This window comes from Podarcis liolepis (genome assembly GCF_965112155.1).
Source record: "Podarcis liolepis genome assembly, chromosome: 2".
Classification (NCBI taxonomy): Eukaryota; Metazoa; Chordata; class Lepidosauria; order Squamata; family Lacertidae; genus Podarcis; species Podarcis liolepis.
Window position 1 is genome coordinate 22,590,986 of NC_139555.1, and position 13,156 is coordinate 22,604,141.

Consider the following 13,156-nt stretch of genomic DNA (forward strand, 5'->3'; position numbering starts at 1 on the left):
ATTTTGGCTGCATACACACCAAACGTTTAAAGTATGTCTCTTCCCCCAAAGAACACTGGGAACTGTAGTTTGTTAAACATACTAGGAACTGTAGCTCTGTGCGGGATAAACTACAGTTCCCATGATTCTTGGCGGGGGGGAAATAACATCCTTTTCAGTGTATGATGTGTAAGCAGAGCTTTTTTTTCAGGCGGAACTTTCCGGAACTCAGATGGGCGCCACTGCCATTATAAGAGAACAAGGGAGGCGTTCATGGTGAGTTCCGGCACCCCTTTTTCTAGAAAAATAGCACTAATGCTAAGGAACTTAACCATACAATGGGAACAAGATTCCCATCAGGTTTATATAATGAGCAGAAAGCTATACCTATCCCCATGGACTTTTAGCAAAAATCCTCCTCCTCTGTTTAATATACCTGGGTGAGTGAAGCTTTAAGAAACGGAAAACCCCTTGATAGAGGCAGCAATATGGATAAACCTTCATAGGCTATGTAAAAAAGGAAAACCTCTGAATGACATTGCAAACAGAATAATTGACAGAGCAATCTTGATTTGGGCCGAGGTAGAGCAGAGAAACCGATCTAGCACCACATCCAAAGCCCTGTCATCTCACGCTGGTCAGGGCAGAAGCGGAGGACAGGACAGCTATTCTAATTTTCTGCTTTGCTAGTGGATGCAGAACTGCTGGCAACACACCCCTCCCTGAAAGGCCCCATTTCAGGACTTTCAGGTTGCTAACAATGGCAAGAAAACCCCTAGCAATAGCTCTCTCTCTGCTCGCATGGCTGAAGCTTGGACTTCTGCCACAGCAAAGCCCGTCCCAGCTGGCAGGATTCTTCGATGCTGGCAGAGGCTGGTGGAAAGGCAACTATACCCAGCCTTAACTTGCTCCATCATTCGTGTTGGAAGGAAGAGGGTATAGGATTGCCCTGTTAATTTCAAATCAAGAGAAGGAGCAGATTAAGTGCCTCTAAATAAAAATTCTGTAAATTCAGCAGGTTATGCAAACCTGACAAGGCTGCATGAATTGAATTTGTATATTTGTATTTATTGCATAAAACAGGCAAGGACTGCCCACCACAGTTAATAGAAATGATGATTTTGAACAATGGCAGGGAATGTGCAAACCTAGGGGGAGGACTGTGTCCTGCAGTTAGTGAGATAAAACTCTGTGTTTTTAAAAAGCCTGACATCACTAAATGCTTAGCAGAACTGCCTAAACTTCCCTTGGTTCCTATTTTATTTTACTGATGCACTATGCACTCCAAGGTTCAAATTATGGCCAAATTTCTAGATTCTACATCTATATTGCTAAACGACGTCAGAGCTAACTTAGGCACGTTGCAAGCTGCAAACATTTTGTTCTGCAAATATTTTAAAAGAGGGGGAAAAGATTTGTGATGGGAGAGGAAGGGTGAAATAAAAAAAGGCCTGATTAAAAATTAATGTCTGCTTGTCACATTCGATTTTAAAATTACACATCTTAAGCAGTGTGTCTGATGTTTCTTGCTAATGTAACTTTAGAACATTTAGATTCATGCAAGTTTCAGTCAGTGGTATGGCCTCAACATTTTTCCTAAATATTTTTCTCTGAAGAGTGACTGACGCACATCTGATCATTCTGAAGAAACAGCAGCGTGTTTTACAAAATGACACCAATTAAATAAAATGTCAGAAGCACTCTAGAAGAGTATACCTATACCTCCCTCCCAGACACTTGAAAACAGAACGTCCAAACATTTTACAAGGCCCTTTTAAAGAGAAAAGCCAAGCTTTTAAAGAGAAATTGTCAAGCCAATAGAAGGGCAAACTACAAAGTTCACACAACATTTGCTGACGGTCAGACACTACTTTATATTTTTCCTTTAGGAAAGATTTTTTAACAGCAGTGAACATGCTAGCAGATACCCTAAGCTCTATTTCCACCCAAAAGGCTCATTTTGACTCCGTGCAGCAAAGTACATATGGCAGGATATTAAAATGCAGATAGTTAAAAATGGATTAATAAATGCACAACGACTCTGGGAGGAGTTAAATTGCCCCCAGACTGCAGTCTAGACATGTTCTGTTTAACACACTGAATGCCCAAATGTTCCTTCTGGAATATATGCCACTTCCAATGAATCTTTTATAAGCTGGTATTTTGAGCTCGCTACAAGAAGAATCTTAATAATATGAGAGAACAGGGTCCTACCAGGCTTTTGTCCACACACAGCAATTGGCTTTTTCCCTTCAGATTTCAATTTGGAAGCCAGGAGGAACCTCTGAAACCATTCCTCCTTCTCCCTACCAGTCCTCCCAAAGAGATAAAGCACTTGGTCCTTCTGAGTAATGGACTTCGCTCCATCCTGAGGTTGCCTCTTGGGTTCTTCACTGCTCGCTTCTACTTTTTCTATGGTGGACTTCTCTTCCGAGGTCTCTTTGTCAGCCTGGGCTTTAGCCATGAAGTCATCTTGTCTCCCAAGCTCAATGCAAATAGGATATTTTTTGTTCCAGATTCTTTTCCGGGCCAAACTTTTGGGTACCAGGTGAATCTGGAAAACAAGTTGCAAATTCATTTCATTGGCCCACCACACCGGGCAGGGAAATACGGAACGGTAGGCATTCGTTGAATACGTAATCAACTGCAAACGACGGTAGACAGGGACCCTCCTTTACCATTTGGCCTTCTTGAGCTCTAGGATTCTTTCCTAGAGTTCACAGAAAGCCTGGGAAGGCTTGGCACAGAGGAGTTCCCCATCAGTCCCTCTGCTACCCCCTATTTTTCCTCCTGTCAGTCCCCACCCCCAAATAACAATATAACTTTGGGAAATTAGCGGGAGAGGAGGCCAGTTTAGCTAATACCAAGAAGAGTCAATTACTACTACTACTACTACTACTACTACTAATAATAATAATAATAATAATAATAATTTATTATTTATACCCCACCCATCTGGCTGGGTTTCCCCAGCCACTCTAGGCAGCTCCCAAGAGAATATTAAAAACACGATAAAACATCAAACATTAAAAAACCTGGCCACAGTGATCCATGCGACGGTCACCTCCAGGCTTGACTACTGTAATTCGCTCTACGCAGGGCTGCCCTTGAAGCTGTCCCAGAGACTCCAGCGGGTGTAAAATGCTGCAGCGAGGCTCCTCACAGGGTCTCTGCCATGGGAGCATTTTCACCCAGTGCTTTTCCAGCTGCACTGGCTCCCAGTGGAGTACAGGGTCAGATTTAAGGTGCTGGTTTTGACCTTTAAAGCCCTTCATGGCCTAGGACCCTCGTAGCTACGGGACTGCCTCTCCCGGTATGCCCCACGGAGGACCTTAAGGTCCATAAATAGCAACACCCTAGAGGTCCCGGGCTCTAAGGAAGTTAGATTAGCCTCAACCAGAGTCAGGGCCTTCTCAACACTGGCTCCGGCCTGGTGGAACGCTCTGTCTCATGAGACCAGGGCCCTGCAGGATCTGATTTCTTTCCCCAGGGCCTGTAAGACAGAGTTGTTCCACCTGGCCTCTGGCTTAGAATCAGTTCAATTCCCTCCCTCCCTCTCTTTCTTTTTCCTTTCTCCTCCTGTGAAGAGGCTGCATCCTAATGTTTTAATCTTGTTTTTTAAATTGTATTTTAATCAATTTGTTTTTATTATTGGTTGTTAGCTGCCCTGAGCCCGGTCTTGGCTGGGGAGGGCGGGGTATAAATATAAATATAAATATAAATATAAATATAAATATAAATATAAATATAAATATAAATATAAATATAAATATAAATATAAATATAAATATAAATATAAATATAAATATAAATATAAATATAAATATAAATATTGTCAGGGGTTCAGAGACAGAGGCACAGGTGAGGGAGGAGACGGAGAGCGACGAGGAAGAATCCCAGGACAGTGGGGAAGAGGATGACAATGACTTGAGATCTTCCATGAGTCTCTCAAGTGAATCGGAGGATTCTCAGGAGGGGGCGCCCCTAGTCAGGACAAGGGGGGTCACAGGGGGGACCTGCCAGGAGCAGGGAAGCAGCAGGGAAACCCCGAGCGGGAGTGGGAGATCGGGGCCGGCTTCCCAGCAGGAACGAAGGGAAGAGAGGGGGGTTCCCAGTGTGACACACGGAGCGGAGCAGGAAAGAGACAGGGGAAGGAGATCTGGGGAGAACGTCCTGCCGGAAGAGGGGGAGAGTAGTACAGGGAGTAGTGTCAGTGTCAAAAGGAAGGTCAGGGGTAGCGAGCGCGCGCCAAGTTCAAATGTGGAGGCGCGCGGAAATGGAGAAAGCCCGGAGGAGGAGCCCAGCCCCAAAGCACGAAGGAGGGGGGAACAGGCATCTCAGGAATCCGCTTCGGGAGAGAGCAGGAGGGAAGGAACCCAGGGGGGCAGAAAGACCCTGCGGAAAAGGAAAGACAGGAAGCGGTGGTCTAGCACAAGCCTCATAAGTTGGTGCAGGGGCGGGGACGAATCAGAGGGGACTTCAAATGTCTGACGTTAGACACTCGGGGCTGCACGCCTCGGTTGTGGAACCAATAATGAACTGCAATAAACATCCTTGTATATAAGAAGAGCTCGGCGTTGGTCTTTTGTGAGCTGAGACCAGAGGCAGCCCGTGACAGTAAGTCCCCTCCAAAACTACGCAAATTTTTTTTTGCAAAGCTCACGAAGTTTGGCAGCCATGAGTATGGAGCAGCAGATAGCTGAGCTACGCGACACAGTCTCCCAGCTTACCACTGCGGTAACGATCTCCCAGAAGAGGGGGGAAGAGGCGGAAAAGCGGTGCCAAGATCTGCAAGCCAGGTGGGATCATGCAGCAGTACCTGAGATGTTACGCCAATCAGCGACCCGCAGCTTGGGTGGATTACCTGCCGATGGCTGAGTTTGCCTACAACAACACGAAGCACGCGTCGACGGGGGTGACGCCGTTCTTCGCTAACAATGGAAGGCATCCCAGAACCTTCCCGGGGCTCGTGACGACGGGGGAGGGGGCGCCACAGGAAGCCGACCATTTCGCAGCAGAATTGCAAGAGGTGCATGACGAGCTACGAAGACACTTAGAGCTAGCTAAACAAGCCTATAAGGTGCAGGCGGACAAACACAGGAGGGAGGGGGAAGACATCCAGGTGGGAGACTGGGTATGGTTAGCGGCCCAAGCGGTGCCGGCCAAGTCGTTAGCTAAAAAGAAGCTAGGACACAGGCAACTAGGGCCGTACCAAGTTGAGGCCAGGATCAATCCCGTAGCGTTTCGATTGGCCCTCCCCGAGGGTTCCAGAATGCACCCGGTCTTTCATAGGTCGATGCTCACCCCCTACAAGGCCCCACACAGATTTCAGGAGTCGGGGACGGCACCAGAACCAAGCAGGGAGTCGCCCAAGAGGGGGAGGTCACCTAGGGACGAACCAGTCAACGAGGTCACAGAGATTCTGGACTCGAGATGGGGGGAAGAGGGAGTAGAATATTTTCTCGCCAGGGAGGGCGCCCCGGCCAGCACCAACAGTTGGGTGCCGGACTACGCTTTGGACGAACCCCTCCTCAAGGACGAGTTCCATGCCCTTTTCCCACACAGGCCCATGCCAGCACAGTTTTTCGACGATTGGCTTTTTACGCCCACACTTTCCGCCAGCACCTTCCGAGGGTTCTCCTCCGCAGAGGAGACGACGCCAGAGTCGAGCCCTCCAAGGGGATCGTGTTCGGGGGTGGACACCGACCTTTCTTACTGGTGGGACGACCAACCAGGGGAGGACTGGCGCATGAGGTGGCGGGTGGGTCCTTGGCAAGCAGACCCCACCCAGGCAACAGGGGGAGGGGAGGACGTGAACATGTTGGGAGAGGACAATGGGTTCGAGTACACAAACAATGAGCTGGAAGCAGAGGAGATCGACGTCGACGACCTGTGTCCGGCAGCGACCTCCGCAACGACGGAGCCCCCGGAACCTGCGCCCGAGCAGCGGGAGGGGGGAAGGGGGGGCTTCGAGGGGGGGATGGATGTCAGGGGTTCAGAGACAGAGGCACAGGTGAGGGAGGAGACGGAGAGCGACGAGGAAGAATCCCAGGACAGTGGGGAAGAGGATGACAATGACTTGAGATCTTCCATGAGTCTCTCAAGTGAATCGGAGGATTCTCAGGAGGGGGCGCCCCTAGTCAGGACAAGGGGGGTCACAGGGGGGACCTGCCAGGAGCAGGGAAGCAGCAGGGAAACCCCGAGCGGGAGTGGGAGATCGGGGCCGGCTTCCCAGCAGGAACGAAGGGAAGAGAGGGGGGTTCCCAGTGTGACACACGGAGCGGAGCAGGAAAGAGACAGGGGAAGGAGATCTGGGGAGAACGTCCTGCCGGAAGAGGGGGAGAGTAGTACAGGGAGTAGTGTCAGTGTCAAAAGGAAGGTCAGGGGTAGCGAGCGAGCGCCAAGTTCAAATGTGGAGGCGCGCGGAAATGGAGAAAGCCCGGAGGAGGAGCCCAGCCCCAAAGCACGAAGGAGGGGGGAACAGGCATCTCAGGAATCCGCTTCGGGAGAGAGCAGGAGGGAAGGAACCCAGGGGGGCAGAAAGACCCTGCGGAAAAGGAAAGACAGGAAGCGGTGGTCTAGCACAAGCCTCATAAGTTGGTGCAGGGGCGGGGACGAATCAGAGGGGACTTCAAATGTCTGACGTTAGACACTCGGGGCTGCACGCCTCGGTTGTGGAACCAATAATGAACTGCAATAAACATCCTTGTATATAAGAAGAGCTCGGCGTTGGTCTTTTGTGAGCTGAGACCAGAGGCAGCCCGTGACAAATATAAATATATAACTTCCCTAAACAAGGCTGCCTTCAGATGTCTTCTAAAAGTCAGGTAGTTGTTTACTTCCTTGACATCTGGTGGGAGGGTGTTCCACAGGGCGGGTGCCACTATCAAGAAGGCCCTCTGCCTGGTTTCCTCTAACCTCACTTCTCGCAGTGAGGGAACTGCAAGAAGGCCCTTGGCACTGGACCTCAAGTGTCTGGGCTGAATGATGGGGGTGGAGATGCTTCTTCAGGTATATGAGGAGTGCTTGATTTCAGAGTGCAGGGCCTGCTTCATCCTGCCATGTTGAGGATCTTCCAAGCTGGAGCAGGTAGCTCCCCCTTAAATTCTAAAATTTAGCACCATCTCCAATTGCAAATGGAGGCAAACAAGAGTCCCAATATAATAAACTCTTTCAGTTCTCATGCTTTACTTGTAGAAGAAAATAACTTCTACAAGTTAGTTTAGGGACCTTTTAATGTTTGATAGACTGTTGTATTTTGGTGTTCTGTTGGAAGCCGCCCAGAGTGGCTGGGGAAACCCAGCCAGATGGGCGGGGTATAAATAATAAAATTTATTATTATTATTATTATTATTATTATTATTATTATTATTAACTTGCAGAAGAAAACGAACTTGAGTATCCACAACATTGGTAGTGGTAGTGAACTTTAACACAAGTAGGCAATGCAAGTCTCAACATATTCAAGGCCCTATATGGTAACTTCAACTGAACGACATGGGCAATGGCATGTCTGCATGGACCTCTAAAAATATCAGTTACATTATGTCAGTATACTTAGGCACCGTCACCAAATAACCCATTTTTAGCTGATTACATTGGTCTATTGGTCCCATTATTGTGTAATAATTCTCAAGAAAACTCCACAGCCAGTTCCAAAGGGATGTAGCCAATGGTGGCTTTGTGGTAGAAGAAAGCACTGATAGCCATACAAGGCAAGGCACTCAGTTCTCCCCAGTTCCCCTTGCTGTCTTTGAAGATGGAGGCAGCAACATTGTGAAAATTCAGCATTGGTATTTAGAAAGGGGAAAATTAGATATTTAGGAAGACACGGGGATAACACTGAAAACAGAATCCCTATGTTCTCAACACACACCCCTTCACCAATATACATAGCTCTCACACCAACACACATAAATATTAAACACATGACATCATGCTACAAGTTTTCCTACCCCGCTCTATTTCCATGGCTGTTATCTGAGGGGCAGGAAAACACATACCATAGTGATGTCACATTTTGAGTTTCCTTGGATGCAGTAGAACAAAGAGATGATGCAAATAAAATATTTTATTATGTTTGGCAGCAAACCATAATGGCTAGTCCCATTATCCAAAGAAAAAACATTGCAAGAGACTTAAAGTGGGGGTGGCTCACCTGTGACTTTCCAGATGTTGCTGGACTGCAATTCCATCATCCTTCACCATGCTGGATGTGGCTGATGGTAGTTGGAGTCCAACAACATCTGGATTGAGTTAGCCACCCCTGGATGATGATGATGATGATGATTTTAAAACCCACTTAAGTCCTCATGCGGGAGCTACCCATAGAATGTCATTGGAACTCACCTTGCTTTCTGTAAGATCATAAATTTTCTGGCTAATGTAAGTGACTTCCGGCTTGGCTTCATTGTAAATAGCCCTTCTGGAGATATTTTTGTTGGGGTTCGAAAGTCTCAGGGTGCTTCCTTCAAGTCTCACATAGACAGAGTGAGTCAATGTAGCATGGTATGTCTCTGGATCGTAGTTATGGATCTCATTCATCCAGCCCTGGAAAAGACACAGGAATTTTATTGAAAGGCGATTCAGAATAGTTCCCAAGGCCAATTTAAAATATCAGCCACTGAAAGCCTAAATCCAACAGAACAAGGTCAAACTACAAACGAGACAAAATTAAGGTTCTGTACGGCAGCCACCTCGAGCGCTGCAGGGAGGAACCGATTCCTGCCTTTCCATAGTGTGTCAACCTCATCCATTCCATAATCCTTGAAGAGTAAATACATTTTGACACAGAGCCAGAGCAGGTTGGAGCAGGTTAATGGCAAAGCAGGCCCTAGAAAAAAAACCTGGAAGGCTCCTTATCCCTAGGACCTTCTAAGTGTGGAATTAAACGATTTGCAGCAGTGGAGAAAGGACTAAGGTGGTTAACCTGCCCACGCTTAAAAGTGAATGGAGGATGTGGTAAAATATTCTTCTTCTTCTTCTTCTTCTTCTTCTTCTTCTTCTTCTTCTTCTTCTTCTTCTTCTTCCCCCGCCCATCTGGCTGGGCTTCCCCAGCCACTCTGGGTGGCTTCCAACAAAATATTAAAATACCGGAACACATCAAACATTAAAAGCTTCCCTAAACAGGGCTGCCTTCAGGTGTCTTCTAAAAGTCTGGTGGTTGTTGTTCATTTGGTGGGAGGGTATTCCACAGGGCGGGCGCCACTACCGAGAAGGCCCTCTGCCTGGTTCCCTGTAACTTGGCTTCTCGCAGTGAGGGAACCGCCAGAAGGCCTTCAGCGCTGGACCACAGTGAACAATGGGGGTGGAGATGCTCCTTCAGATATACTGGCCCGAAGCCATTTAGGGCTTTAAAGGTGAGCACCAACACTTTAAATTGTGCTCGGAAACGGTACAAAAGGCCTCACTGAGACTCTTGCTTGCTAGCCCTGCGGGCAAGTCAGAGTGTGCGGCTGAATGTTGCTCAGAAGCAAGGCCTCCATCAGTGATATCTTAGAATGGCAATGGCATCCACCTGAGAGGTGCCGGAACCCACCTGAGTTCTGACAAGTTCTGACTGGGGAAAAAAGCCAAGGCCTTCACCATCCCCACTCACTCACCTCCCCCAAATCCTGGGGACTCCCAGCAAGCAAAACACCCAGGATGTTTAATGGACCTGCTTTCTCTTGTCTCCTCTCCCAAGCGCTACAAAAACATGTGATCTGTATGCTATCGGAACAAAGGGGTCTGCAATTCTGACATGTCCAAAAGCTCTTGGCAACGGCATGGAGCTCAGGCGGCCTCTGCTATGCAAACTGAAGTTTAGGCATGGCCCATAATCTCCAAAGAAGGGGGATTCTCCTCCACACACAAACACTTGGCACCATCTCCCTAGCTACAGAAGAGAACAAAACAGCCTCTGTATGCCTGAAGCTCTTGGGTACATGGTCGGTGTCACGTAAGGGCATCATTAATCCATTGCACAAGACAGATGCAACATTAAGGCAAAATATGCTCACTGAGAGCAACAGAAAAGATCCCCCAACAGAATACCACTCTATAGCAGGAAATGAAAGTCTTACCAAAGAGCCATGGTTCCCTAGAACAGATTACCTTTGAGACAGGAACACATGCTTACAAAAACGTAATTCAGACCAGTTTCCCCATTGCTTCCCCCAACAACCCGGTAGTCCCTGTCTTCATTTCAATTTAACTGGGTAATGGAATTAGATTAACCACATGCTGCTCAACTGATTTATTACACCTGTTGGCTCAGGTTTTATAGTTAGAATAAGTGGATTAAGCTCTGCCAGTCTAACCACATTAGAAATCCATCCCACTCCTTTAATCAGTTTGTGAACGGAAAAATAGCACACCTTCATTTCTTCGACACTCTGAATGTTATTGGTTAGACCTGGGGTGGGGGGACAATGACAAGGCAACCTTTTCAAGGTCATCTTGCAACCACTTTTCTCAAACTACAGGTGAACAGTATTTATAAAGCAGCAGGTTTACCTACATTATTCAAGCCAAAAGCTGTCACCACCACTGGTCTGTATCAAGCAAGTAGTGCTCGGACTGTCAATACAGTGGTGCCTCGCAAGACGAAAAGAATCCGTTCTGTGATTCTCTTCGTCTAGCGGTTTTTTCGTCTTGCGAAGCAAGCCCATTGACGGATTAGCGGATTAGCGCTATTAGCGGCTTATCTGCTGATCGGATCAGCTGATAAGCGGCTTAGCAGCTTAGAAAAAGGGGGGGAGGGGAAAAAACCAGCAGGAACTCGCAAGACATTGTCGTCTTGCAAAGCAAGCCCATAGGAAATTCGTTTTGCGAAGCACCTCCAAAACGGAAAACTCTTTCGTCTAGCGAGTTTTCCGTCTTGCGAGGCATTCGTCTTGCGGGGCACCACTGTACAAAAACGGTACTTAACGTTCTCAGAAGTAATTGCATAAATTGTTTTCAGAAGAAATTGTATAAAGGTATACAAAAATATCACATACAAAATACGGAAAAACGACATTTGAAAGGCAGAGCGAGTAAAACGAATCAATCTCTTACTCAATAAGAGCAAGTAGGGTCCCTGGAGTTGCAGATCAGAAGCAAACCTTTTCATAACTCACGTACTCAAAACATTTTTTACTTTTAGCATCTTGATCATATTCAGAAGCATGTCTTGCTGCTTCACATCCCTGAATGCTGCTTCTCCCCTGGGCCTACCCAAAATGCTCTCTGAACACAGGAACGAACACGTCAGGGAGAAAGCTATCATGGACCCACTCTTTCTTGTCTTCTAGATTTCCACGGCAAGGGACTTTTCATTTGGGAAAGCATTCAAAGGTGCTACCCTGTCCAGTTTTCTGCAGCCATACACTCCAGGCAAACTGTACCAGGTACAGATCCAAGATATGATTTTGGGCTGCCCTTGCTAGCTAAGCTAAACCTTGTTGGTTGCCAACTTCTTCTGTTCCTCCCCTTTCCCTGCCAAGGAATCCCCACTCCAGTCTTTCCTAGGAGAAAGACAGGATGAGAACATGTCGACTAAGCCAGCTAATTCCCCTTCAATGGTGCTTTATATGAAGTACTTTGGAAACAACAATTTGAAACTAACTACTTTTTAACGCAGCATTTCTGCAGCAGCTACTTTCTGCATTAGAATGGCGAGTGCAGGTTTACATAGTTGCTTTAGTTCTAGGTACTTGGCATCCATCAAATTTCTGCTTTAGTTAAATTCAATGGAACATTAAAAGTGGTATTTTGTGCATAACTGCAGTGCTGGATTAAACCCTATGAAGGCCCCTTGGCAGTTGAAATCTTGGGGGGCCCCTTGCAAGAACGACAACAAACAAGATATAATCAATATTATTTTGACCCTATGTCATGGGGCCCACAAAATGCATGGGGCTCATAGGCCGGTGTCTACTGTACCTATTCAGTAATCCGGCATAAATAAATTGTGGCACAAAGTTTCATGAGCCAGAGCCCACTTCACCAGATGCTATAGTCCAGGGAAGCTTATGCGACAAATCTATTAACCTTTCTAGTGCCACAGAGCCTTTTTCTGTGTTTGCTGTAAATAAAGGTAAAGGGACCCCTGACCATTAGGTCTAGTCGTGGCTGACTCTGGGTTTGCAGCACTCATCTCGCTTTATTGGCTGAGGGAGCTGGCGTACAGCTTCTGGGTCATGTGGCCAGCATGACTAAGCCGCTTCTGGTGAACCAGAGCAGCGCACGGAAACGCTGTTTACCTTCCTGCTGGAGCGGTACCTATTTATCTACTTGCACTTTGACGTGCTTTCAAACTGCTAGGTTGGCAGGAGCAGGGACCGAGCAATGGGAGCTCACACCGTCGCGGGGCTTCGAACCGCCGATCTTCTGATCGGCAAGCCCTAGGCTCTGTGGTTTAACCCACAGCGCCACCCGCGTCCCCATTTGCTGTAAATAGGGTTGGCCTATTTCAAAAAGTGAAAACCCAGAGACAAAAGTAGTTGAGCTTCCAACACAGGCTGCCATACTTTCAGCTACTTCCGCCCGAATACCAGCCGGGTCCAGGAAATTCCGGATGTACGGCAACCCTAGCTGTAACGCAGTTAACCCTTCTGGAATTAAAATCAACACAATTCATGAATACCCACCAAATTATATTTTGAATTATTATTTATTAATTACACTTATATTCCGGCCTATATACCGCAGGTCTTGGGAGTGGTTCAATCTCAGAAAATTTATGCATTTCACTCTGGACTAGAAAGGCACAGAATTCTCTATCCCTTACCTACACTAAAAGTGTCAAGGTAACAATTGTGTGGTGCCTGGCAGTGGGTAAGTACACTTTCCCGGTGTGGGTGGATTACTCCCTATGGATATTTGAACATATGAATCATACTGGGTGACGCATATATCTCCAATAAACCTGCTCACGGAGACGCCGAGCAAAAACATCATGCAAATCCGAGCAGGATAATGCGCGACACAGATATGACAAAGGATGCCTAGCAGGAAGTGCAACTTAAGCTGCTGCAAGCAGGGCAGGAGCGGAATAGAACTCTTCTCCTGCTTTCCAGCAACTGGTATTCAGAGGCAGGCAGCCCCGATTCTAGAGGCAATATACAGCTATCATGACTAAGTAGCCATTGATAGGCTTATCCTCCCTGAATTTGTCTAATTTGCCTTCAGAGCCACCCAAGCCATCACCACA

General features: G+C 47.2%; 1 protein-coding gene across 9 annotated transcripts in view; it reads right to left on the minus strand.

The window, feature by feature from the left end:
- Nucleotides 1-13,156, minus strand: part of TEX2 (testis expressed 2) — a 102,544-nt gene that overhangs the window by 29,311 nt on the left and 60,077 nt on the right. For all 9 annotated transcript variants that reach the window (XM_083489901.1, XM_083489903.1, XM_083489905.1 and 6 more), the window contains 2 exons: nt 8,329-8,529; nt 2,194-2,533 (listed from right to left, as the gene is read on the minus strand). In XM_083489901.1, coding sequence (XP_083346027.1) covers nt 2,194-2,533; nt 8,329-8,529 — 541 coding nt within the window. The remainder of the gene's footprint in view (nt 1-2,193; nt 2,534-8,328; nt 8,530-13,156) is intronic.